General features: G+C 42.4%; 1 protein-coding gene across 1 annotated transcript in view; it reads right to left on the bottom strand.

Moving 5' to 3' along the window:
- SPATA16 (spermatogenesis associated 16) overlaps positions 1-25,000 on the bottom strand; it is a 99,884-nt gene that overhangs the window by 49,381 nt on the left and 25,503 nt on the right. Inside the window, 2 exon segments of the mRNA XM_054205274.1 lie at positions 5,675-5,764; positions 17,583-17,728. Coding sequence (XP_054061249.1) covers positions 5,675-5,764; positions 17,583-17,728 — 236 coding nt within the window.

Here is a 25,000-nt window from a genome sequence, read left to right as displayed (position 1 = left end):
GAGGTCTTGGGCTCTCCGTGACCTGGGATGAAACAAGCAGTGGTCAGCATGGTGGACAACAGGATGACCATGAGCCAGAAATGTGCTCTTGTGGCCAAGAAATCCAATGGCATCCTTGCATGAATCAAGAAGAGTGTGTCCAGCAGGTCAAGGGAGGTCATCCTCCCCCTCAACGCTGCCTTGGTGAAGCCGTATCTGTGTCCAGTTCTGGGCTGCCCGGTTCCAGAGGGACAGGGAACTGCTGGGGAGGGTGCAGCAAAGGGCTACCAAGATGATGAGGGGACTGAAACACCTCTCTTATGAGGAAAGGCTGAGGGATTTGGGTCTTTTTAGTCTGGAAAAAAGACAACTGAGGGGGGACCTTATCAACACTTACCAATACTGAAAGGGTGGGTGTCAGGAGGATGGGGCCAGGCTCTTCTCAGTGGTGCCCAGTGACAGGACAAGAGGTAACAGGCACAAACTTGAGCATAGGAAGTTCCACCTAAACACGAGGAGGAACTTCTTTGCTGTGAGGGTGGCAGAGCCCTGGCACAGGCTGCCCAGAGAGGTGGTGGAGTCTCCGTCTCTGGAGACATTCCAAACCCCACCTGGACGCGTTCCTGTGCCGCCTGCTCTGGGTGACCCTGCTCTGGCGGGGGCTTGGACTAGACGATCTCCAGAGGGCCCTTCCCACCCTACCATTCTGTGATGTACAGATTCCAGGAGGTGCGGGGAGTCCCAGTGCCTGTGTTAAATTCACAGTCCAGCTGTTTGGAGAAGGGACGGGATAACTGGGATGAGCTGTTTGTAACAGAGATGCAACAAGACTGTTAGAGGGACATGGTCCATGCTTGCTGTGGTCTCTAGCCGGTGGCTTGCTCTGCTCTCTCGTATCTCTTTGTACCTCATGCTCCCTGGGTGAGGGACATACCTTGTGCTGTCAATGTTTGGATTTACTTCTGGCAGGGGGTATGGAAAAACCAGCCTGGAAGGCTGCCTCTGGCCCCTGATGTGAACCCAGCCTGAGCGGCTGTTGTTTGATGCTTGGACAGTCTCAAGTGATAAAGAATGATGTGTGTGGTGCAGAAATAACGGCTGGTAATTTTAGACGCAGACTAACATCATCTGTTGGTGGCAAATTAAATAATAGGCCGCGTGGGCTTTCCTTTGGGCTTTGACTGATCCCAGTGCTTGTCAGAGCTGCTTTCCTGGACCCGATTTATGAAGTGCTCCTTCCGTAGCATTGCTCTGGGGAGGACGGGGGTCACCAAACCAGCAGAAGCTCTCGGATCCTCAGATCCCTTCGTCGGGGGGGGGGGGGGTAGAAAAAACAGATCCCATTTCTTTCCTAGTCTTGGGCAAGGTGTGCTCCCCTTGCAATGTGCTTGCTCACAGTGGTGACAGCTGGGGTGGGGGGGTCTGTTGCTATGACAACAGGCTTTCTTTTTTTTTTTTTTCCTTTGGCATAACATTGGATTTTTTTTTTGTTTATTTCAGTTTAGGAAAACTGCAACAATTAGGATAGCAAAAGAATATAAGCTTTCTTCCGTTCTTCCAAGAGGCAGGTAGCACAGATGCAGGCGTGTGCAAGAGGCCGACAGCGGGTGACTCCTCCAGCTTCTGTCCCCAACCCCGATTGCTTCTACATCTTCCCTTAGTGCAACTCTAGGCTTTGTAAAACAAAACCGGGCATACAAACTAACCCAAATTATTCACCTAGCTTTCAGCCACTGCATCCTGAAGTCTGACTAAAATGGGATGCAGGCCTGAACTCATACAGAGGGCTGAGGTTTACCACTCGCAGACCTAGTTTGCTTTTCAGCTGATGGGATCATCTAGATTATTATTATTTTTTTTTTTTTTCAAATGGGAATGTCAAAAAGCTGAGTCAGCCATATCACAGCAATTAAGATGCTAAAACTTCTTCCTCCTTAAGTATTGCTTACCCCTACTCTCTGCAGTCAGATGAATGTGAGTTGTTTGTTCTGGCAGAGGGACAGACAGTCTGTTTTCCCCTACATGTATACAACTAATTTCAAGTCAGTAGTGTTCTAGCTGGTGATAAAAGAGCTATCTTAAGCTTTTCGCGGAACACAGTGACACTGTTAAATCAGCACAGCATTTTGATTAGCAGAAAGATGAGCGCTATACATACAGCTTAATGACAAAAAGGGGCAAAATCCCTTCTGTACTTAAAACTCCAGTTTCAAAGCAAATAGGTGGCTGTATTTTTCTGTAAGCTACAAGTTTTCACCTTGCTACTGATTCAAGGCGATTCAGCGTCAGCAATAGCCTGTGCTAAAGAAGTAAAGAAAAAAAAGAAAGGCTTTCATGCCTTATTGCTCTTCTGGTTAGACCTTCTGCTGTGGCCATGTAACAGCTGCTGTGGGGTCGCAGCCTGTGGGCTTGGTGGCTTGAAGGCCGCTCAGGCTGTGATACCTCTTCCTTCAGGAGCTTTGAGGCTCGCCCTTGGGTGCGTGTTCCCTTCCTGGCACTCTTGTCCTTGAAGGCAGGGGGTGATGCTTTGGCTGCTCTGTCCTTAGAGATAGTATGGACCTCCAAGGTTCTTCTGTGGCTTACGCACCCCCTTGCACATACATGTCCCTTATCTCATCCTTCCCCGAGGCAGCAGTCCTTGTATTGCTTGGAAGGTTGGGTTCTCCTCAGCCTTCTCCAAGAGCATTTTCCTCAGTTTTGTGACAGAAGTGAGCCCAGGACCCTTTCCTGAACTTTCCGTCCTGGTTATTGAGTGATCTTTTGATCAGCTGTTACCATGTGTCCGTTGACACGGTACTTCCAGTAGCTGCTATTGGCGGCTGATCCTAAGCCTAAATGCCTCCTAATGCCTAAAACTTCCTGGTAAATTCCAGGTTAAATTTGTATATAATGCATTTATGCCCATTTGTTCAAGGGCCAAGATGGTCTTTCAACTGAAATAGGTTTTCTCCCTTCTGAGGTTTAAATCTTTTCTGTGTATGTCAAGAGCAGTCTCCTAACATCAGGGATACCAATAGAGGAGGAATATATTTACTAGCTGACATCTTAGTGAAAGTGGCTGCAGCACTTCGGAATTCATTGTTTGGAGATGCTGTGACCCCACAGCGGTGTTTCTAGGATTGCTTTAGAATGCCAAACGGCCTGAGGCTGCACTCGACATGGTGGCATCCTATCACAGAGCCATCCCGAAGGAATCGCTATGCAGCCGACAAAATTCAGAAGTGATGCAGATAGGGACATATCAGATACCCTACGTTAATTCAGAGGTGCTTACATTTAGACTGCTTCATATGCTTATTCTCCCGATACTGGGCAGTACTAGAAATTACACACAGAGGAACTTGAGAGATGCTTATATTACAGTTGACCCCACTCTAACCTATGACTTTCTCTGAACTGAAAAATTTGGTCTGGTACGTCCTCAGAGACAAAATCTCAGGGGGTCTCAGATGGGTAGGCTGAGTTAAATGTGATTACGCATGCTGTTTGTGCCAAGCAGTCCTGGTCGCAACCAGCCACTCCAGCGCACGTACCCATAGGGCCTTCTGGGTGTATTTAATGGACTACGCAATAACTTAAAAAGCAAATGAAGGAGTGGGAAGGCAAGGGATACTTAAAAGCAGAGAAAGGAATATGGTGGCCTTGCTCTTGTGCATAGAGAAGGCAGAAATAAATGACAGCTTATGCTAAGAAAAAACCAAGTCTGTATTTCCCGGAGCTGCAACCGAGTATCTGCATGCCGTGGTCTGTCTGTGAGGAGCAGAGTAGATTCTGCACCATTAGTGGGGTTCGACTGAGACCAGTGACTCCAGGGAGATGACAGAAGTAGCGCTAAGCTCAGTTTAACACAATCTGCAGAAGCAGCTCTGCACAGTTGCTATAACACTATGTTAAACTAGGCTAAACTCTGAATACTGCTATAGTCACTGCTTTTGGAACCGCTCTGGATTCAGTCTGTCAGAATGTTCTTCTCCTTTACAAAATACATAATCTCATTTAAAATCATCTAGTTGCCTGAAAGCTACTCAATGTGGGGAAAAAAGGCTGACACAGTTCCCTCTTGCCTGCTGATGTAGTAAACTTGCTGATTGCTTATCTGCAGTAACGCCAACCACCTTTTTCTTTTTTATTTTTGAAAACATATTTATGAACACCTTCTTGGTTCGTACTGTCTTCGCAAATATGGGCATTTATATGTATTGCTTCTTAGGAAAGATCAGTTTCTGAAAGGTTATTTTTTTAAAAAAAACCAACCTTTTATTATTGTTACCATTTTTTCAAATCTTCAGTGTGACTTCTTCAAGGCGAAAACCTTCCCCCCCAACACCCCAGACATTTTCCTCTTGTATTATTTCACCTATTGGGATACTAGTGAATTTTTGGCTTTGAAAGTGTCCTGGCCAGGATTTCTCGTCTGTCACAAAGCAACATACTCTCCTAACACAACTCTAATATGTCAGGCTGATCAATGGAGCTCAATTATAGAGAATTCAGTAGATAACAATTTCTTTCTGAATCAGCACCCCAACAAGATGGTTCACTTCCTTAGTTTAAAAAAGTTTAAGCTCAAGTGAAATATTCCAGGCTTATCTGAAATCGTGTTTCTAAAGAAATGTGGAAAAACTGCTTCCTTGTCTTGGGGAACTGATTTCTTCCCCCTGTCCTGATGCGTGAAAGCTAGTGAGATAACTTTGACACATCTCAATGTGTGTCCTGCAGAAGGAAAAGTGTTTGTCCTGGAGTCTTTGGCTGAAGTCCAGCGCAGAAAATTGAAGTTCATCTTCCCAAATCCTCTCTGTAACTCTGCTCGGATAACGTCTTCTTCCGCTCCCTGTACAGACTGTTTTGCTGCTGTTTTAATAGCTTCGGAGCTCTACCACTGGCATCCATCTTAAACGATGAGCAAAGTGACCCTTTCAGTCTCCATGCCTAATTCACGCTGGCTGTTCTGCCATTAGTTAGCTAATGATTTGTGAAATATTTTGTGATATACCTTGTGGTCTTCAGCTGAACTGTCCTCTGTAAGTGTCTGATGTTAGTAGTAGTGACGATACGTAGCAAGTCACCATTGCATTTCCCCATGCGTTTCTTTCATTTAAGCGTGTTAAGTGGCTAAAAACTGCTGCTGCGTGTTGAAACTTTTAGTTTTTGGCAGTGTTATTGCAAGCATACAAGCAGAGCTTCCTCTTGCAGGCTTTCCTCCTGCCAGCAGTTCCCGTTCACACCAGCAATCTCATCAGCTGCACGCAGGCTAAATTTTGCAGCATACCACAGTGTACCATGAGATCTTGATTTTTATTTTATTTTTTAATTTTTTTTTTTTTCTCCTCATCCACTCAGAGCACACTTGAGCTTCTGCCTGGGGTTATGGGGAAACTGGGGAGTGGAAGATGCTTGTGTGCTTTGTGCCAGTGCAGCCCTGGGACCCCATCAGGGCTCACCCCTGTGCCCAAGAATGAGCAAACGCTCCTACAAGCATTAGCCTAACTTCAACTAGGGACGTAATTGGGATTATTCATGTTACGCCAACTGGGAGGATTGGAGCTCTGCTGCATGTGAGATCGTATACACAAAGCCAGTGCAAGGCTCCCACTGATTTTGGAAAAGCCTGGGTATAGGATGATATCCTTACTACTGAGAGCTGGAATGAAAGAGATGTCGAGAAACCATTTGACATCCACGAGCGGTGGGGTACCTTGCAGCTTCGGAGTATCTCTCTAAGCACCTAAACACAGCAGCTTGGCGCAGGTGATTCCGGAAATATGCTGGGTTCAGAATAATGCTCCTTAAAAAGATAAGAGATATGGACAAGTTTAGATTTCTATTTCTTAAATCCTTAAAAGCTACTAATAATCTAACTATAACTAAGACACATACTGTATACATTTATTCTATACAACTCAACACAGTGTGTCTCAACTGTAATACGAACTGTCATTTTCTCTCTTTTGACGGCTGTGATATATGAACAAGCATTATTAAAACTTTTATTGAGGTTACATCATAAATGCAGTTTCGTTAGGGTTTTGTGTATTGCTCTAGAAAAAGAGTTCCTGTGGTAATATTCTGTATTGCCTTTAGCTTGTAGATAACATAAGCAAAAATGCTACAGTACAACTTCTTATTAACCGCCAGCTCCACAAACATGAGTGACAGTTGTCTGACGCATCTGCCTGGAAAAGCCGTGCATCTAGAATGTGTTTTAATATTAACTTGGAAGATCTTTCAAATACTTTCTGTACATGTGATAGGTTCTATGTGGCTGGACCTTGGCATGTTTCTTAGACCCTTAGCTTTAACAGATGTAATTCCAGGTGTAACAAATTACAGCCTTTAAGTCAATATCAGATGAAGATGGAAGGGTAAAAATAGCATAAGCTAAGGAGTTAGACTGGCAGGCAGGGTAGCCTTGTGGTGTAAGCAGGAGGAGGGCAAGAGTGACAGCTCCTTCTACATCTCATTAGTTCCACTTGTGAGATCTTCAACAAGTGACTGGCTTCTCTGGTCAGCACTTCTCACGCTGTTTGGAGAAAAGGCATGCATAGTGTGTTCTAGGACGCCAAGTTTAACGTTTATCATTACATTTGTGTTTTATAAAGTAATTAACGGTAGCTTATGACATCAACAGGTAAATTAACACTACATTCTATTACAAAGCAAACTTGCAAGCTGGCTTTTGTTTCCTCATTGAAAGTTTTGAATAGCACGTTAGCACTAAAAACTACTGCTCTTGTGATTTCGTTCTATTAACAACCACAGAACCGATCCTTTTCATAACCAAATCATTTATTAAAGTTTATTCATAGTCTTGAAACTATGACATAATATATATATGTAAACACATTCATCTTTAAATTCACATTTATGGAAACACTCAGTGCATTTTTAGAAGACCCATAACTGCCTTTTCTCTATGTATTCAGCACTGGTGGACTGTATGTCCACATATTTCAAAAATAAGGTAAAACCTAAAAGTATCTCCAAGGTGCTGTAGACTTGGGAATCAAATTAACTCCGCAGGCGCTTTCTCCAAGGCATGCAGAAGGCGGCCTAAAGCTCTGAATGGTTACATCTACATTTGCAAGGTGTTGGATATATAAGGAGGGGATCAGTAGATCAGGTAAGCTAGTGTTGAGGCTGCTACACCTATATCCGAGGCAGCTGGGGCTTTTATTTCAGACCAGACTTAGTCTGTTCCCTTGAACAAAATTCCCCCGTGCGTGTTGCTCAAAGCTGTCTTGAAGGTCAGCCGTTGGTTTGGATTCCTGGGCCTTCATTAGGTGCTACTTGTATTTTGTGCCCAGCTCATGAAGAACGTGCAGGCAGTTTTCTCTGAAATTAATCTAGTTTGTGAGTGCCAAATTTGCTCTGTGAATAATCTAGTGTGCAGAAAATGGAGAAAATTGGGTAAAGCGCATCACAATCCTACTATTGCGCCAAACTAAAATGCTAAGGTAGATGTAACCAGTGACGTTTCTGTTCTGGCACAGTAGAGCTTTACTCTGTATTCCAAAGTGGTATAGGAACTGGGAAGCATCTCAGAACTCTGCTTTCTCAGTCCAACATTTGAGAAAATGTTCAGAAAACTGGATTGAGAGAAAGCATTACCCTGCAGGAACTACCGCTCTGGGAAGAAGGTGTGGGGGGAAAACCAGTGACAAATGATACTATGTCACTTAAGGCATTACTGGGGGGAGCACAGACCGTAGTGACTGGGGACAGCTCTAAATACTGAACTAAAATACAATGTAAGAAGCAGCACGGGACGTTAGAAGTTAGTTGCTCTTAATGAGGGGAATGAATTGCTTGTACGCGTAAAGAAAAGATAATGCCACCAGCAAACACCACAGTTCTCAGCCAAACATGGTTCAGTTCTGAAGCCTAGACAGTACTTAGGGTCACCAAAACTTAATTTAACCAAAGCAAAATCATCAAACCATTAGATGCTATCAGCATTCAATGATTTGACCAAAACAGTAATACCTTAGGTAGATGACAACTGGTACTTCTGCAAGCTATTTTAAAGGAGATTATTGCTGCTGTAAACTGTAGTCAACAGTTGATAATAGTAATATTGACTTTTTTTTTTCCCCCTCCACCCCCCAAAGTTATCGGTTCTACCACAGCCAAGCGATAGCACTATGAGGAGAAAAAAATTAAAAAATCAATAATTCCCTGTTAGTTAGCAACACATTTTCTGTAAGTCTTTGAGCAGGATGTGCTGTGATAGGCTTATAATAAATATAGAACTGTGGCAGACTTTCATAGAATTAGATATCAGCTCTCTGGTTTCCATCTTGTGTGTGGTTTGTTTTTTTTTTTTTTTGTACTAGTCTCAAAAAGATCAACTGCTTCTCTTGATCTATAAATTCAATACTGAAAAATATTATAGCATGCCCTAATAGCTTGAGCAAACACCAGAAGGCTACCTTTGACTCCTGGCAGTTTGGTTTGATGTTGCTAGGCTCTCCGTAGCCTATACGCTAGAAATAATTTCTGCTGTATTTCTACTCTACCCCAAAGTGGCCCTCTGCTGTACTGATGCAGCTTCAGTTTAGTAACCTTTGTGCAGAGCAGGGCTAATTTAACGCCAAGTGTGCCCTAAAACTGTGCAGGGCGGCCTCTTTGGCTTTTAAATCTGACTCTGATGCGTTTCAGGTGATTTTGGTGAAAAGGGGGAATAAAAACAAAAACAAAACCCCCACAACTGAATGCAAACAGGAAGCAAAGGAATTATACAAACAAAGGTTAAGAGGAAAACCCTAATTCCAGGAAGTTCTCCTTCAAATAGGAGCAGATGGGGGACCCATCTGGCCAGGCAGGAATGTGCCAGGCTGTGCATACTGAGAACAAGACCATGCTCCAAGATCCACCTCCAGCCATGAGCAGTCTTAATTCTAGGCTGGTTAATCCAGTAATTAATTAGGAGGGATGTGTTTCAAGAGGGAGGCTTGAAAAAAGGAATTGGGAAGGAAAGAAGGTGGTGGACACACCGGCTACAACACAACCGGGACAATCTCTGTGCGGGGTGATTTGTGCCCTGAGCAGAAGCATCATCCCTTTGGCCTTTTTACTCCTGTGCCTCTCCGGGGAGCCTCAGGTAGAAAAAGTTTCCTCAGGAAATGCTTGAAAATGGGTAGCTCTTATTTTGCACGGAGAAAATTTCTAATCCGCAAAACCGCAAATAAAGTCACTACATCCGAAGATTAAAACTTGTATTCTTGCCAGGTTTTGCCCTCATCTGTCAAATGACTAGGCTAAAGTAAACTTGAAATAGATTTTCATTTATTTTTCATCTGCACTGTAATCCAAAGACTGCCCTGTTAAAAGCCTTTCGTAAATCATTTGGTCAGTTTTTCCTCAACAAAGCAGTCCTTAAGTAACGCCGTATATCAGCCTCTTTTTTGACACTTTCATTTTTTCATCTTGACATCTTCTCTTAAAAATAATACAGTGTTTGTCCTATTATCTTCTTTCAAACTCTGAGGAGGGGGCAAGAAGGCATCAAGCCTCTCCCTGTCACGGCGATCGGAGTGCGCGAGCCAAAGACGCGCGCGTTAGCCTCTGGTTTTTCTCTCCAAGTTTTTCTGTCAATCTTACTGCCCGGTGTTAAGAAAACAGGTGAGGCAAGAAACCAGGACTGCGACATCAAACCCGGCTGCTAGATATCGCATTGCCTTTTCTTTAAGGTGCACGTGCTCCGTCAGAGTCCTTCCCAAGTGTAACGGGGATTTAAACTCTAATCTGACTGACTTGAAAAAGGGCCGCTGCTACTACCCGCCACATCTTTTGTGTGTGGCCTTTATAGGCCAAGAAAAAGTCAATGAGGTGATTCTGCAGATGAAACAAGTGGGGGGAAAAAAATACACTTCACCACCACTTAAAGCAGATAAACTCATTTTTCTCGCTAGTACTGTGAATAAAGTTGTTTGCAGAGGTTCATGCAGTATTTCTTTATTTGGAGTGGCAGAAGCTTTTTCTTTTTCTTATTTGTCCATGCTTTCCTGTGATACAGTGTGGTCTTATGTACAAACGCATTTTAATAGTCAATTAGAATTGACCGTTAGAGAGGAAGTGGGTGATTTATCAGAAGTAAAAACTCCGTGCGGAAGCAATATGCGCCTGCGCGGAGAGGTGCGGGCTGGCAGGGGTCGGTGCTGCCCTGCCACGTCCACGCGTCGCTGGGACGGGGAGACTGTACCAATGTCATCGCAGCGCTGTTCTTCACCGCAACGTTAAATGCGATGTCAGTACAGGTAGAGTGTCAACCGGCAGTCAGCAGAAGCGTGTATTCAGTTGCTGTAGACAAATACAATGCTTTCGCCTTCAGTGAACACTGCCAATCGGTGCGGCTGATGATCCAGCCCCAATATACTTACAAATGAACCTGACAAATCCTGTACAATCTCATCGAACCTCAACTTTCTTCTTTTTAACTTGTTTCATCTATATGGCAGGCAGCTTATTATCTGCAGTGTAGTACTAGTCTTACATCTGTTTTCAGTCTGCCATGCTCCGTTCTGTGATCCCAAGGGCTGGTTTAAGAGTTCAGCTCTACTAGAGGCAGTCAAATTCCTGAAACTCAAATTTCTGAACTCTTTGGTAGCCAGGAATCAACCTCATAGTGTTTTCCTGCAACTTGCATGTACGGCAATGTTATGGCTTTATTTAAGTTGTGTTTGAGGACCTCATGGTGGTACATTTGCTTGCAGCCAACTTTGTATTCTAAACCACTTCTCCTGCCGGTGCTGTTGTAGGGAACTAAGAGGGATGTGCCTTGGATACAGAAAAGCCTCTGGGCTTCCTTGCTCTATGTGAGAGTTTACCGAAGCTGACATCCTGAAGAGGGGGGAAAAAAAAAAATAATCCCTTCCCTGTTGCAACAAGCTGGTGGAAATATTTGGTAGGCTTGTGAAAGCAGCCATGCAGAAGCACTTTCTCCCAGAGGACAAGAGCGCGGGGGCTTCGGTGCTAGTGGGCATTAATAATTAAAGGGAGAAGGAGGGTGTCTGTGGAGAGGAGAGCCACCTGAAGGGACATCTGATGGAGGTAGGGCCTTCCTCCTGAGCTTGGGTTCAGACCCATGAGTCCATGGGGAGTTTTCCTTCTGTTGTCACCAAATGCCTGGCTGCGACTGTGCCCAGCCTGCCCTGCACTGGGGGACCTTTCTCCCCCTGTGTGAGTGCTCTGGTCCCTGAAGGAAGGAGCACGCTTCCCATCCTGCCCTGGCTGCTCTTTTTAAAGAAGTGACATGAAAAACTAGATAACGTCTGTGTTATAGAGAAAAAAGCTGGAGGACAAAGAGGCCAGGACCACTTGATAGATGCACAAAAGTAGCTGTGCTGATCACTGAAAACCTGGCAGAGCCCAGAATGGGTCTCCCTGGTAGTCTGATAAGTCATTAGGAATCCCTTCTAATATAGTTATCATCACTGAACCAAACAAACAGCTGCGAGCAAAGACAGAAAAGCTTCTACTAAACCGGTGGATCAAGAAAAAGGATCAAATCCTCTTACACTGCAGGAGGAGGCCTGACTTGTCTTTGTGCAGTTGGATTTTTTTGTACAACCAATCGGAAATAAATGCAGTTATGGCATCTACGGGCGAGGACCTTCAGTGCACAGAAGAAACCATCTCATGAAGTTTTCATATCTCAACAGAAAGGAAGGGAGGAAGTGTGGGTTCCCAAAAAAGGTTTCACACAACGCCTTTTCTCTGTCAGTAAAGTGAAATATAACTGCCATGCTAAAAGGTTTTGCAGCAGCAATTTGCTTTGAATTGCAAGCATAAGATAAATGTGCTATACCAGTCTCGATTCCTCAGCTGTGAAGGTGGTAAAAAGGAGAATGTTCTCCAGTCCAGAACAAAAAGATATTTAGAAAGATCTTGTTTCAAAGCTCCCAAAACATCTTAACACAAACGGAGATGCTCTGCCTTCCCTGTCTTGTTTGCATAATGTACCACCCACTCACCTTCCAGAAAGTACGGCTTTCTTGACCAAATTTTCTGATGCCATTAGGACTGCTGTCACGTATCTCAACTCTTATAAGCCAGTTCAATGTTTCTAGACTTTTCCTTCTATGAGGAAGGGCTTCCAGGGCTTCCCCCCCACCATATATGCCTTTCCTTATTATGATCCCACCACATGTTCTGTAGATAAAGTTTTTTGCAATATAGCATCATCAGAGTCAAGGGGAATATAGCCTTTGACCTCAATGGAGGAGTTCTCAGCACATCAAATAGCAACTATGCCACTGATACACCAACCTGGAAATAACACATGATTCAGAGCTCAGAATCTAGAGAAAACACTTCTCATTTAAAAAATAATAAAAAGTTGGAGTACATAGAGGTGTTTGAAATGCTGCATGAGAAGGAATTATTTTTTAAGAGTACTTCTGGTTTATATTATCCAGAGCATCTCAATGGAATAGCTTTGTATTAATAATATCTCATCTATTATGTATATTGCAATATGCCTAACACAATTGCGAAAGTAATTAGGTGCTGCTAATTCTTCCCTTTCTTTTTCTTCCCTTTTCTGAGGAGGTAAAGTGATTAGGAGAGTAGTTCAGAGCAAAGTATACGTTATGCTACGGACTTCCCACAGATTAGCAGCATCAGCCATTATGTTTCTAATTTTTCTCCTTCCACGTAAAAAATCTGTGCTCTCTCTGAGCTCTTCTTCTAGTCTGTCTCTATTTTAATGCCTGATGACTGCACTGTATCATAGCATCATTGCATTATTTATTTTTTATTATTTAATATTTCACTAGAATTCCATTCTCCAGTTTACTTTAATATATTCCTATTTAAAAGGTGCAAAATAAGGAAGCTGGGGAATGAAGAAGTAGCTGAATACTGAATTTTTAGTTGGAAAGTTCTGAATTAATCTGAATTAGAGAGTCCTGATTTATCAAGTGTATAATACACTGACCAAGTTTTGAGATGCCTCTTTTTTTTTCCTGACAGATAGTGCATAAAGATTGATCACTAATAATTATTTTAAAACTTTTGTAAGTGTGTGGAAAGTCACTGGGAAAAACGCAGAGGATTTAGAATCAAATCGATGAGGCTTCAGCTGTTTTAGATTTCTTTCTTTTTTTTTTTTCCCCCCACTGTGCCTCCATAAGAGATTCCCTCTGTTAAGTCATCACTAAAGCAATCGTGTACTACTTAACAGAGGCGCTATTTTCTACTCCATGTGTCTCCCTGTGAATTGTGCAAGAGGCATTAGAGAGCCCTGCCTTCCACCGAACACATAAAAAGGCATAGCAGAAAAAGCTTTACAGATTTATTACGTTCTCTATGCATTGCCTTTCTGGGAGGGAGGGAGAGAATTGGCAGCGGGTCATGCTGCGGAGCAAAGCCTGCAAGGACACAGGAAAATCTTTGCTAACCCCCAAGGATTTTCAATAGCTCCGTACAGCAGTCCTCATTGTCATGAACATATTTTTCAGGCATTACTTGGAGATAATGTTAAAGAAACGTGCCACAGTGTCTGATTCCTCTTCTTCCTCGCAGCCCTTAAGTCCGTAATTTCCAGATTGAGGGAAGGAGGGCAGGGAGCGAAGCCTGGGGATGCTCTGGGAGGAGGCAGGTGACAAACATCCTTCCAGATGGCACTTCCCAATGCACCTCACCACTAGCTATGGGCTTCCTATGGCACGATGGCAATCCCATTGGGAAGAGGTGTGACTTTTCCCCTGCTGAGGAACTCATTTCCAGAGGAGTCCCGTGGCACCAGCAGCCCCACTGCAGCTGGGCAGGGAGTGATCCAAAGTAGGCAGAAATCTTAAAAAAATAAAATGCTTTTTGTCGCTTGCTGCCGGGTAGATGATGTGGTGAGACACTGGCCCAGGTTGCCCAGAGAGGTGGTGGAAGCCCCATCCCTGGAAGTTTTTAAGGCCAGGCTGGACGGGGCTCTGAGCAACCTGATCTAGTGGGAGGTGTCCCTGCCCATGGCAGGGGGGCTGGAATGAGATGATATTTAAGGTCCCTTCCAACCCAAACCACTCTATGATTCTATGCTAACCTCTTCCACACTTTCTACTGCTTGATCCACTCTGTTTAGGCTCAAGCCACGTTTCTGTCATTCTTCAAATCTTGTGTGCCGTGAGGACCAGAGTGGCTGAGGAAGCGTAAGTGCAGCAGCAAAAAGCATATTTCCGATAGAAAGGTTCTGTCTTCTTTTCCCACGTGCAAACGGCAAGTCACATGGTGTCAGTGCAGGTTTATTTCAGCTTGCTTGGAGGAAAAAAGCAAAATAAACAAAGAAACTGCAAGGGGATACAGAGTGTCATGGAGAAAGCCCTGTGTGTCATGTTTTGAAGGATTCTTCATCTTCAATTGCCACGGAGTTCAGCATCGCGCTCTCCAATTTCAAACAAAATTGAATCTTATCAGTTGCAGAGCTGCGTATGTGATGCACCATAGGTTGTTTTTCCACATGCGGCCACAGCTTTATGGATTTCTCTGTTGGGCCTGGCCCTCTGAAGTGCGGGCATAATTGGGGGACTGCTCTGCTGAAATGCTATGCCTTGCTTCAAGATTGTTTTCTTCTGGGGCAAAAATTCAACCACTGACACTATTAGGCTAGGCAACATAAGGCCGAAGTACTAATCTGAGGTTTCTTAGTCAGTTCTTGACTTCTCAGACCTTCACTGTTTTGCCATCTGCTATAATTGAAAATTGCCTTCTGCAACCAAAGGGAAAATCTAATTTCTCAGCAAGCCATATGGGGTTATTAAGATCATTAAACCCTGGTATGCCATAATGCCTGGGCCAAAAGGACCACAGGGCATGTAAATATTGTGTGATTCATTTTATAGCTTCAGATTGCAAGTTAGGAATTATTTTGATGGCTATCTTATGATGAAAAGTGGTGGTCAAGTAGCTTACTGCAGATGTTCCTTGGTGAGGTCAGTCCATGGCGTGCTTGTTCAGAGCTGTGACAGATGAGGAGTGGCTTTAATAGTGTTTGATTGCAAAGGGTAAATCTTTTGTATCAGCCTGACAAATGATTGGAACCCAGCCGGTGTCCTCAATTGTGCCAGTGATGCTAAAGGTGGCCTTAAATTTTGATATTAAGAGACCAGAGAATACAACTTCCACTTTTCAGGAGGACCCAGGTTTAGCTTCTCATACAGGATCTAAAGCCAATGATATAAATTGTACTCCTTTTCCTTTCTTAAGAATGGGAAAGCTATTCCCCTACAGATGCCTCTTCTTGAACATTTTAAAACCGAGCTGCTGGAATTTTTCTTTATTTTCTCTGTTTCTCTAGTTGTGATATTTCGTAAGACTCTTTCATAGCAAAACCCACTTCTATGCATTTGATAAAACTATGAGTGAGAATGTTAAAGCTGATTTTTGGTTAATAAGGTTTCAGAAATGAATGCAGGAGCTGTGAAATTTACATGAAATTAAAGAAAGAATAGTTCAGTAAATGCAAATAAATGCAGAAACGAATATTTTAATTTGGATTCATGATTAATGCCAAAGGATTACCAGCAAACCATTACAATGTGGTGATGACATAAAAACTCAATGGGAATAAAAATTCTATATGCACTAGTTAGCTGATGGCAGTAAGCTATTTTTAGTAGGAGAGCTCAGAGTAATTTATTTGTTCTTTTTTGAAAAATATAGCTATTGATTATATTTCAAGTTTTGTCTTTATGTTAATTATGTCTTACAATATTTTTTTACTGGTATACTATTGTATCCTTTCCTTTCTTGTATTTTACAATGTGACAACCACGGTCAGTAGACTTATTCTCATTCTGCAAGTCATTAAATGAATTATATTGAAAATAGGCATTACTGAATGCCACTTTTTGTGATATGCAACTAGAGTTAAGAGTAAATTGTTATAATTATATATAAGAAAGAAGAGTGTAGACTTTTTTCCCTACTTCAGTTTTCCAGTGATCTTAATCTGACGGCATTTATTTTCTCTGTAGGTCATGGGTTTCTGTTTTAATACAATTGAAACCAAAGCATTCTGAATAGGCTTTAGTTTCTGTAGCACTGGGGTCAATACATCTTACTATTTTGAAATCATGATAGTTTAAAGGAGGTAAAGAAAAGTCTTTCCTGTCTTTTTTGTATTTATACTGTCCAAATACCTTCCTTTAGCGTTCTTGGAAATCACAGTTAGAATAAGAGAGAGATTATTACCATTTGTCCAGAAGTTGGGATCCCAGTCAACCTTCCCCCCCGTCCCCCCCCCAGCTCCGAACGTGGTCTTTGAGAAGCCATGAAAAAACGTGGCTGGTTTTTAGTTTGCATGAGGAGTGCACATTTTGGGTGGGTTTTTCTTGGTTTTTTTTGGTTGTTGGGTTGTTTCTGTGGAGTGTTGGTTTTTTTTTGGTTGTTGGTGTTGGTTTTTTGTTTGTTTCGGTTTGGTGTGGTTTTTTTTAGTCTTTTTTTTTTTTTTTTTTTTTATAAATGAATCTCAGTCTTCCCCACTTCCTATGCTCTGGCTCCCCTAACAGAATACCTTACCTGAAAGGAATACAGTTTGTATGCCTGTTAGACGTGCCCTGGGAGCGCACCCCATGTTCTCTAACCACTCATGAGCATCCAGACCCCCAGCCTAAAGGATGAACCCCCCCCCATTGTGAACAGTCTCCAGGTAGGCATAGCTTTACAGACAAAAAGTGCTTGGGAAAGGGGTGGGGACGAGTGGGGAGGGGAGATAAAGACCTTGTAATTAAGTCAGGGTTCTCAGACTTCCTATGACGTTGCATGTAGCTAAATAAACCTGCTGCCATGATGGCATTGCGTTTCTATACCAACACACCATTCCTCACCACTGTCTCCTGTGTATTTAGGCATAAGCACGTGCCGCTTCTTCTGTTGTAACCACTCTTCTGTAGTTGCATTGATTTGAGATGGTTGTATGAAAAAATCCTCACCCTGCACTAATTGCAGTGTCCATCCTAATACATCTCATACGAGGGGAAAACTGAAGAGACCTCAACAATGACGTGTTGTTGGTAGGACATGCACTCACTTAACAGAAACCGTCATTACACCTGAATGCTAATTAAAGGCAGAACTAACCCAGCAAAATCCTAACTTATCTGAAACTAACGGGAATTTCATCTCCACCATGCGCAAGTTTTGTTTCTGGCTTCCTTGCACATTGCTGGTGGTGCTGGTCTTTGAGGATCAAAAGTAAGCCCATGAAGGAATTATGTAATGAAAATAATTTGGAATCATCCTTGATCTAATCTGGCTTCAAAAAGACCAAGAGCTCATAATATCATTACTGTCCCATAAGGTTGAGCCTGTTTATATTTGTCTAGCTTCAAAGTTACGGGTGCCCTGAACTATGTACATGACTCACCCGTGATATCCTCACCTACTGCATTATCAAAGCAGTAGATGCTATTTCCTAATGGCTATTGCGGGTTAATATCCCAAGCTTTGATAATTAGCCCAATCTAGACATCAGTGCTATGTGTAAGTTGTGTTTTATTGATTCCCCTTTTCTCGTTATTAGCTTGATTCTTCCTACACAGGATTTTTTCATAGTCTTTGTTTCATTTTTGATTCCAGTCTTAGCAGCGTTCCTAATCAATATTTATTTTCACCTGTGCGAATGATTCAGAGCATCATCAGGCTTCTTCAGTTTTAAGTAGCAGGTTACAAGCTTTGTCTCAATAAAACCGGCGATACTGGAAATATTTTCTGGAGATGGCTCAAAGGCACTGTCTATAGCAGCACCTTTACTGCAAAGCTGTACAAGAAACAAAAACATTATTTACTAATGTTATAATACACCTTTTGTTAGATAGAAATATTTTTTGTAACTGATAAATGGAGAAAACTGACTTGTAAGTGAAATATACCCTGTACTTTAACTAGAGTTAGTGCTACAAAAATCAGTACAAATACATGTGAACATAATCTAAAACGCAGTGTCATCTTCCCGGAATGGATAGTCAAGAGAGTAGACAATAAGCTAAAAACTAAATAGCACTGTTAGGAAAGAAGCTGTATTTTTTCCCAGTTTCAAAAATGAAGGCTTAACTTCAGGCTCCCAAAATCGATGGCTATTGTGAGATGGAGGTTGAAGGAGGAGTCTCAGGTAGCCATTTACTCGTTTCAGTAAGCCAGTGGTGAACTCTGCTGTAGGCTCTGCTGCCCCTGTCCCACGGGTAGGACAGCAGAGGGTGATACAAGGCAAGGAAACCAGAAACTCTCCCCCTCATTTAATGGGGAGGACTTATCCTTCCAGAAAACTGCTATAGAAAGTAAAAAGGATGAGATCAACCACCTTTCCCATCTTCATGAGCCATGTAGAATTTAGCAGAGACAAACATCGTATTTTCTGTTTTAAAAAAAAAAATACTGATAGATAAATTGCCTGCTGTTCACCACAGCCGGTGACTTTCTCATTAAATAATGTTCTATTTCATACCTAATTCTAAGGAAGCATGTTAACCCACAACTCCTTAAAGTTTCAGAGTCCTCAGCACTGGTAGAGCTGCGATACTGGGCAGGACCACCTTCGGTCCTCAAATCTTTGTTTCATTAATCTACGGGCAACCTGATTTTTGTATGCCATAGAGTAGTAAAAATTAGCTTTTAGTTCTTAAGAAAATTCAACTGTAAGCAACTAAATACAGCGGTAAACAGATTAAGCCTGAGAGCCTTGTCTTTAAGGACAATAACCATATAGTGCTACTAATGAAAATGCAATTGAACGTCCTTTGCTTGGATAAACACCCCTAACAGGATTGTTTAGTGTGCAATGATTTCATCTGACTAAGTGACTTCGCTGCGAATCAGCTTTAAAAGTAGATTTCTAATAAAGACTGACAAATTAATATTTATCTAGGCTGTGTGCTTAAACTCTCGGATCACAAAGAGACCAGAGCTGAGGATCCTTACGGCACTGATAGGCAACCGCAGTCTAACGCGGGTGAACGCAGCCTCTGTTTTGGATGGGGCATAACCAAGGGACTCTCACTTGAGTCCAGTTTTGCCAGTCACCCAAGCTTTAAAACGGAAGGAGGAGGATTTGGCCTGTTTGTCTGTCTCCTCATCACTAATGAGTTCAGTTATAATAACGAGTTTCTTGTGCCTACATAGTTGAAATCCAGTGGTTGACCTTTAGGAGGTGCAATGTCAACTCAGCAGCTTGAGATCTCTTTAGAAGATGAAATCTGTCAAGAAAAAAAGCTCTTCTGTGTATGTATCTTTCTTCCTGCATGTGAACCTTAAAAGCAAGGATTATAGACCCGCATCCACACTTAACACCTACAAAGCTAACCCTCTCTTTAAGATTTTTGTGCGTTGATTAGAGATCAGCTCAATTCTTTACAGGCAACAAGGGTCATTCAAGGAAGTGTCCCCCTACTTCAGGTGTGATAAGTTGGTTTGTTCTTTTTCTTTTTCTTTCACATCCCTTCTCTGCTGAGTGAAGTTACACAGTGTATGTAATAACACCCATACATTTAAGATTTTCTATCATCTAGTTATCAGTAGAAGTTATAAATCAGAGAATTCATCACTCTTAACTTTGCTCATGGTACCGTATATCTCTGCTGAAGTGTCTCTATGGATAAGACATGCTATATGTAGCTAAAAGACCCAGAGAATTATGTTCACATCAGTGAACATAAAAGTATCATCAAGTTTTTCTGTAATAACACTTTTCAGCTGAATTGGCCATGCTGTGACCTCTGTTAAATTTATGGGAATGAGAGATTTGAGGCTACTCCTCGGACTTTCAAGTTCTTGAAGGATTGTGAGAAGAAAAGAATCATTTAGGCATCCCTCCAGTATAAAGTGCTGCAATTCAGTTTCCTCGAGTCTTACTGCTGATATGAAGAGTTATGTTTAGACCTGCATAACCCCTCAGTTATCTTTGACAAAAACCAAGACATGAGTCTCTGTAAACCATACCTGAGCAGATAAGGATTCAGAAAATATGTTTAAGCACAGTGAAGATTGGGTTCTGCCAGGTCTTCTCTAAGACACTTCAGAGTAAGAGTTCAAGGAAACGAATAATAACTCAACCTTTAATCTCCCAAAATCAGACTAATATTTTAAAGGGTTTTGCCTGCGTGTTTGACCATCTAGGTTGCATACTTTTTATGTCCCAAACTCTCTCCTGATTTTTGTGTAGCATTTCTGCAGCGGATCAATGCGTCTTGAGATAGACCACTCCACACTTGTTCCATACAAACAACAACAACATGCACCAAAAGGAAGAGCCAAATGAATTTTACAGAAATGGCTGCTTCTGTACTAAGCAGAAAGGTTATGAATATACAAAATACCCCTAGTGTCTGGTATTAGTGAGATGCACAATTAAATGCACTCACTGGTATGGGGGACTCTTTTGGTACCATTATGGACACCACTGGGAAGGTTTGTGTTGGGTGAACCCTCTCAGTGCAGCCTGCCAAGCACATCACTGTTTTTCAAGCTCTGATGGAGATGATACCATTTTTTGTGTGGTTCTTCACCCTTTACTGTATTTTGCTGGAATTTCCTTTGAAAGGAGGTTGTAAAAAGGTGGAGGTCAGTCTTTTCTCCCAAGTAACAGGTAATAGGACAAGAGGAAATGGCCTCAAGTTGTGCCAGGGGAGGATTAGATTAGAGATTAGGAAAAGTTTTTGCACCAAGAGGGTTACCAAGCATTGGAACAGGCTGCTCAGGGAAGTGGTGGAATCATCATCCCTGGAGGTATTTAAGATGGGCAGACGTGGTGCTGAGGGACATGGTTTAGTGGTGGTTTTTGTCATTGTTGGGTTGATGGCTGGGCTCAATGATCTGAAAGGTCCCTTCCAACCTAGACAATTCTATGACTCTGATAAAAGGACTTAGCCACGCAGCTGGAGAAGGACTGTTTCCTTGCCACTGTTGTCCTGTTTGCCGCTGAATATGGAGTCTGACTGAGCGTTTTTGGTGGGGGTGAGGCAAGTAGAGTGCCAGAAAGCACCCGAGAGAGCTCAATGGGGGAAGTTCCCAGGGGAGGAGTCAGGCAGGAAGGAGGCAGAGAGCTGGGATTTTGCAGCACAGATGGGGACGTGGAGGAGTCGTAGAAAGACTCACATCTGAGTTTCAAAGGGGAAAAGAAAAAGGAAAACTTCCTAGGGATCCAAAGGAGCCTCTGTAGCTACAGATTGTCGTAACTTTGGGAAACCCTGCTGGACTGAGAGCAAGGGAAGAAGAAAGTCTGTGTCATGCACAGACATAATGAGCAGGGAGGAGATTTGTTTGCAATTTTCATGTTTCGCCCAGCAGAACCGAGTTTGCTTTATCTTGCCGTAGTCTGCAGCCCAATGACGCTACCTTTGAAGATCAAAAGGGCTGTTGGTGTGTTTTGGAGTGCTTTAAGTAAAAGGTAAAAGCAGCTCCAGCTCACTCTTCTGAATACCTTAAGGTCTTGCCACCATTCAAATATAGATGTGGGCTTGGAAAGGCAGTTACATTTTTGTACCATTGAGAGTTTCTTTTCCCAGAGCTATGTTATACAATTATATTTTCATTCCAAACTGGCAAATTTGCGGTAACATCTTACCTAAGGCTTTGGTGAGCTTTTGGTCTGCAGAAATCTTGCCAATGCCTTAAAGGTTACAAGGGCTATGAAATTGAAGCAAACAACTTAAACATTTGAAGCTTTGCAGCCAATCTGGGGTTAAAAAACCCACAATGTACCATTTTATGTCCTTTACAAGCAAATCGAACAGTATTTTTTACTTTCAAACATAGTCTACCTGAGAGTACCCCTGTTAGTAGATAGGAATATTTTTCCAGAGACAATGTTAAAAAAAAATCCTGCCAAAGGATATTTAGACTTTCGTAGGCGCCCTTGTTACAACTGGAGGCCATCGTGCAGGTTTGTGTACGTGCCTCCTTTAGAAGACTGCTGAGTTATCCCGGCCGCAGAGTTACTAAGTATATAAATGAAAGGTAAGAAATGAAAGCATTACCTGCAATTTTTGTGTTAGTGGTGAACTGATGCTAGTTATGTTATGCTTTCACTGATAAAGGAGGTTTCTCTTGGAACATGTAGGACCCTATAAATACACGGCTGAAACCACAGTCGCATAAAGGCTTGTGATAAAATACTTCGGCAGAGGTCACAGAACAAGTCTGTGACACTGTGAACTTGGCGTAGATCTTGTTGTGGTATTAAGGCTTTAATTTTGGCAGTAGCAAGCACGGAAATTTTATGAGTAAAGACCTCCCGGGCATTAGCTAATAAGGAAGAGAAGAAAAGATCCCCCCCAAACCCCTCATGGCTTTGGTAAAGACCAATGGAAATTCTGATCGTTAAGGCAGCTTCCTAGTTAGCGTGTGCGTAATTTGGAAGAATAAAATTAGAGCTGTGGTGATCCGTACTTTGGCATGTTGGAACTGTTTTCACTGAAAGCAAGGTGAAAGATTCAGGTGTAAGAAACTGGCAATGGTCACAGTTTTACTAATCACTACTATGGGTTTGGTTTATGTTAAATTCAGGAATACAGTTTGCCGTAAAGAAGGTGGTGCCCAATAGATATCCATCTAGGTGTGTGGATACAGATATATATCTGATAGCAAATTTAGCTTGGGAAAACAAGGAAACTTGGTCAAACGGTGTGTGGCAATGAGTTTCTTTGCCAAATTCCATGAGATCACCCGTGCTTTCTTCTGCCCGACTGAAGGGTTAAGAGTTGGTTTGAATACAGCAATAACCTCCTTGCCTTGCTGGAGCCGATTGCTTTGCTTTGCTTTTTTTTTTTTTTTTTTTTCCCCTTAGCAGAGGAATGTTTAATCATGCCTTTCCGTTTTAAAGATAAATTTGCGGTTTTCCCCGGAGTGATTTTTAGAGTGGCTAATCAGAGGGACAAACCCGAAAAGGCAAGAAATACTTAATTAGTGCCTTTTCTTCTGACTAGCCAACAGTCCTAACCAGATGCCTTCACTTCAGAGCCATCCAAGTCATCAGCCTGGTAGCGTCACTGCATCGCACATCAGGCACCTGGCAAGTTGAACGCTAACTGCATCCCAGAAAATGTCTGCTAAGGAAGGCTACTTCTGAAAATAACTTTCAAAACCTGATAGTGAGCCTCACACAGGGCTGAAAACAAACCGCTCTTTGCATATTGCACTGTAATCCAGCCTTTACAATTATTAGGCGCTATCAAAAATACTGCAGGAAACCAGCATCACAAAGAACAAGTTAATGGCGGTTTTGTCTCAGTGGAGAGGGGAAAAAAAAAGTCAGGATGGAGAATAAAAGGGAAAGGGTTTTCTCTCAATGATATTATTTCATGCAGCATAACTTTCCAGCTTCTGTTCAAAGTCATACTGACATCTTAGTATGCAATTTCAGTCAGCAGAGCAGGAATTGTATATAAACCCCTTGTCTTTATTGTTAATGAGATTTGTGTAAATAACTTGCTAGAAAACATATCGAAAATATATAATTCACTACTAAATATGAACGCAGGCGTCAGGTAAGAAGAACAAAATTTACTAGGCTTCCTGCAAGGTGCTCTGCAATGGGTAATTCAAATAATATGTACGGATGGTATTTTTGGCATATTAGCTGCTGTATGCAGAGTTAGCACTGGATTCTGTAACAGTAACGTGTGCGCAGCACATATTTGCTGTCTGGGGGATATTATTGGTTACACAGTGCTGGCTGAGCGCCAAATACACCTCGGGTATGCCAAGTTATGAGAAACGATCCCTGTTCCTATTCAGAAAACCGCTATTTGCCAGAAAATCAGGGATCTGGTGAACATTGACTTCACCAGTTGGATTTCCCGGGCTGCTTGCCCTCGCCATGGGGTCTGGTGGGGTGGGACTCAGTCTGCTCTCCCCATAGTTCCCTTGGGTTTGTCTTAAGCTCTGTCTATGTCTAGGCTTAAATTCCTCCTTTGGCTACAAGCAACCAGCCTTTTTGCAGGAACACAGAGGTACGTGGAAGGGACCTGGTGACCAGGTGGGGCAGAACGTTAGAGAAGTCCAAACCTAAATTTTATGCTCCCCAAAGGCTGACTGGTTTTGCATATCTGTCACTGGTTTGGCCCTTTTTGGAGACAAGAGCTCTCTGCAAAACTCCGATTCCAAGTGCCCACCAGATTTGGAGGATATAGCTTTTTAGTTTGTGCTCACTTCTAGGTGGATGCTGCTTTGTAAAAATAAACTTGACGTGAATCTTTCCCTCCCACAGAAGATAACGATGTTCCCTGCAGCACTCCTAAGCCTCAGTCATTCCTGTTTATTGGCCCAGCTTCAGACAAAGGCTTTACCTCCATCCAGCACAAACTTAGGGATCTTTCTCATACAGTAAATTTGCTTTAGCAGCATTAAATCAGGAACAAAGGTTTTAGGAAAATATCATCCATTTAACTTCAGCTTAATCTGTGTGCTGTGCTATAAATCTATGCCTCTCATTACCAATCCCTATTTTATGGAGTGTTCCCGTTATCAGTACTGCCAGGGCGAGAGGAGTAGTCACAGAAGCAAACCAAAAAAAAATACAACAACCCAAAAGCTCTGTAATGAAACATATATTGTGGAATCAATATACTACAATAGGTTCTGAGGAACTTTATATTCTGTACCGCATACTGAAATCTCCTTTATAGATAGCCTTTTGTAACACGAAATTTGTCAGTCCTCCACTCTGAGTCCACCCAAGATCAAGCCAAACCGAGGACGGTGTAAATATTCCACGTGAAAACCAAACAACCAGACAAAAGTCAAAGCTGTTACCAGTACCTCCTCTTGACAGGACTGTAGTTCAACATGCCCATTGGACTTTGAAGCAGGAGCATCAGTCTGTTGAGAGTGTTCACAGGAGGAGCTGGCCAAAAATGAATGTTTTTTTTTTGGAGGCAACTGTCAGCTGGTGTGATGTTACTATATTGTAGCAAGATTTTGAGAACTGTCATGATTGCTTGGAAAAAGCAATATAATTTCAGGCCAACTAATTTATTCCCTTTGATGCCAAGAGATTTGCTACTGCTAAGTCCAAACACAGAGATATCTCACTAGCGCT

Source organism: Rissa tridactyla, chromosome 6 (assembly GCF_028500815.1).
Source record: "Rissa tridactyla isolate bRisTri1 chromosome 6, bRisTri1.patW.cur.20221130, whole genome shotgun sequence".
NCBI lineage: Eukaryota > Metazoa > Chordata > Aves > Charadriiformes > Laridae > Rissa > Rissa tridactyla.
Note: the sequence above shows the minus strand (reverse complement) of the source record. Positions and strands in the feature narration are given on the sequence as shown.